The 2,652-nt window shown below is 54.7% G+C and overlaps 1 protein-coding gene across 1 annotated transcript in view; it reads left to right on the top strand.

Annotated features, from left to right (window-relative positions):
• The first annotated feature begins 806 nt into the window (after nt 1-806).
• Nucleotides 807-2,652, top strand: part of LOC128611239 (uncharacterized) — a 3,106-nt gene continuing 1,260 nt past the window's right edge. The window contains exons 1-3 of the mRNA XM_053630616.1: nt 807-870; nt 1,275-1,437; nt 1,524-2,652. The exon at nt 1,524-2,652 is cut by the window's right edge and continues 1,260 nt beyond it. Of these exons, the coding sequence (XP_053486591.1) occupies nt 807-870; nt 1,275-1,437; nt 1,524-2,652 (1,356 nt within the window). The remainder of the gene's footprint in view (nt 871-1,274; nt 1,438-1,523) is intronic.

The raw sequence follows: 2,652 nt of genomic DNA, 5'->3' as shown, positions 1-2,652 counted from the left end.
TATCATCAGAGAGCAATCAAGACAGAAGGCTTTACTCCTGTGCTTGTGTTATTTACATAAGGAAAACAGAACTTCCTGCAGTCATTAGTCCAGCAGTAAAGCCTATGTAAAACAGCTCGTGCGTTAGCGTCTTGCGGCCTGATTACGCTTCGGCTCACGCTGATGGCCGTGATGGATGCGCGGCCCTGGCTCCAGCCTGCAACGATTGCCTCGCGCACATTCAATGGAGCCCATTAACCGTGGATTAGAGGGACAATTGGGAGGACTGGGGAGCCGAGCTGACCACCCGAGGAGCGCGTGACTCAGCTTGGCTCACAAGGTGGTCTGACCGTGTGCGTGGACGTTTCTCCGGTTCGCGAGCCCGCGTTTTTCCCCCCCAGCTCGCTCTCGCTCTACATTACTGGGAAAAAGTCATTACGGCGGCAATTATGTTCAAGATGTACCCGCTCCTCTCGACTCGGCAAACTCACAAACATCCACAAATTGCTTTTTGCTTTGGTGGAGCAATTTGTGCACCTGTGTGTGTGTGTGTGTGTGTGTGTGTGTGTGTGTGTGTGTGTGTCCATGTGTACGGGGTCGAGGAGGCCTAATTTCTCCGTACAGAGCTCAGCATGGTGGGTACACGCCATTATTTTCTTTAGGGAACGTCCACTCGGCTGGTCAGCATGCTTCCGCTAATTGGTTGTAATTAAAGGCTTATGAGCAGCACAGAGTGTACAGGAAGTGAACGAGAGCGAGGGAGAGAGAGAGAGAGAGAGAGAGATGGATGGATCGATGGATGGAGGCGATACTTGGAGAGAAAGAATATGCAAAAAGGAGAGGAGGAAGTAGATAGAGGAGAGAAGGAGAGGAGGATGAACATAAATGAGAGTGAGAGTTAAAACACCTGCCACTTACTCCTCTACTCAAAAACACACACGACATTTCATCAAACTTCAGCAGCATTTCCATACAGCAGGGAGCGAGAGAGAGATAGAGAGAGAGGTAGAGAGAGAAACAGGGACAGAAAAAAATAACAGGATAAGGGGAACTGACAGAAAGAAAGAAAGAAAAAAGAGAGATGCAGAGCATGAAATGGATAAAGAAATGCTGAGAAAGAGAACGATCATCCACCTTCTCATTCCCCCATCCCAATAATACCCCCCCCCCTACACGTACCTCTAATCCCCCCTCAAACCCCAGTACCCCCTAATTCCCGCCTAAGGACCCAGTACCCCCTTAATCCACTCCCTAGGCCCCAGTACCCCACCCCCCATCCCCCATCCCCCCCTCAGACCCCTGTAACCCCCCTTATCCTCTCCTCAGACCCCAGTACCCCCTCTTATCTCCTCCTCAGACCCCCACCTACCCCCCAGTACCCCCCTTATCTCCTCCTCAGACCCCCACCTACCCCCAGTACCCCCCTTATCTCTTCCTCACACCCCCACCTAACCCCCAGTACCCCTGTTATCCCCTCCTCAAACCCCAGCACCTGTCCTTATCCTCTCCTCAAACCCCAGTACCCCTCCTTATCCTCTCCTCAGACCACAGCACCTCTCCTTATCCCCTCCTCAGACCACAGCACCTCTCCTTATCCCCTCCTCAGACCCCAGTACCCCTCCTTATCCCCTCCTCAGACCCCAGTACCCCTCCTTATCCTCTCCCCAGACCCCAGTACCTCTCCTTATCCCCTCCTCAGACCCCAGTACCCCTCCTTATCCTCTCCTCAGACCCCAGTACCCCTCCTTATCCCCTCCTCAGACCCCAGTACCCCTCCTTATCCCCTCCTCAGACCCCAGTACCCCTCCTTATCCCCTCCTCAGACCCCAGTACCCCTCCTTATCCCCTCCTCAGACCCCAGCACCTCTCCTTATCCCCTCCTCAGACCCCAGCACCTCTCCTTATCCCCTCCTCAGACCCCAGTACCCCTCCTTATCCCCTCCTCAGACCCCAGTACCCCTCCTTATCCTCTCCTCAGACCCCAGTACCTCTCCTTATCCTCTCCTCATCTTCTCCTCAGACCCCAGCACCTCTCCTTATCCTCTCCTCAGACCCCAGCACCTCTCCTTATCCTCTCCTCAGACCACAGCACCTCTCCTTATCCCCTCCTCAGACCCCAGTACCCCTTCTTATCCTCTCCTCATCTTCTCCTCAGACCCCAGCACCTCTCCTTATCCTCTCCTCAGACCCCAGCACCTCTCCTTATCCTCTCCTCAGACCACAGCACCTCTCCTTATCCCCTCCTCAGACCCCAGTACCCCTTCTTATCCTCTCCTCATCTTCTCCTCAGACCCCAGCACCTCTCCTTATCCTCTCCTCATCTTCTCCTCAGAACCCAGCACCTCTCCTTATCCTCTCCTCAGACCCCAGTACTCCTCCTTATCCTCTCCTCAGACCCCAGTACCCCTCCTTATCCCCTCCTCAGACCCCAGTACCCCTCCTTATCCCCTCCTCAGACCCCAGTACCCCTCCTTATCCCCTCCTCAGACCCCAGCACCTCTCCTTATCCCCTCCTCAGACCCCAGCACCTCTCCTTATCCCCTCCTCAGACCCCAGTACCCCTCCTTATCCCCTCCTCAGACCCCAGTACCCCTCCTTATCCTCTCCTCAGACCCCAGTACCTCTCCTTATCCTCTCCTCAGACCACAGCACCTCTCCTTATCCCCTCCTCAG

Source organism: Ictalurus furcatus, chromosome 8 (genome assembly GCF_023375685.1).
Source record: "Ictalurus furcatus strain D&B chromosome 8, Billie_1.0, whole genome shotgun sequence".
NCBI classification, from domain to species: Eukaryota; Metazoa; Chordata; class Actinopteri; order Siluriformes; family Ictaluridae; genus Ictalurus; species Ictalurus furcatus.
This window is presented reverse-complemented; position numbering and strand designations above follow the sequence as displayed.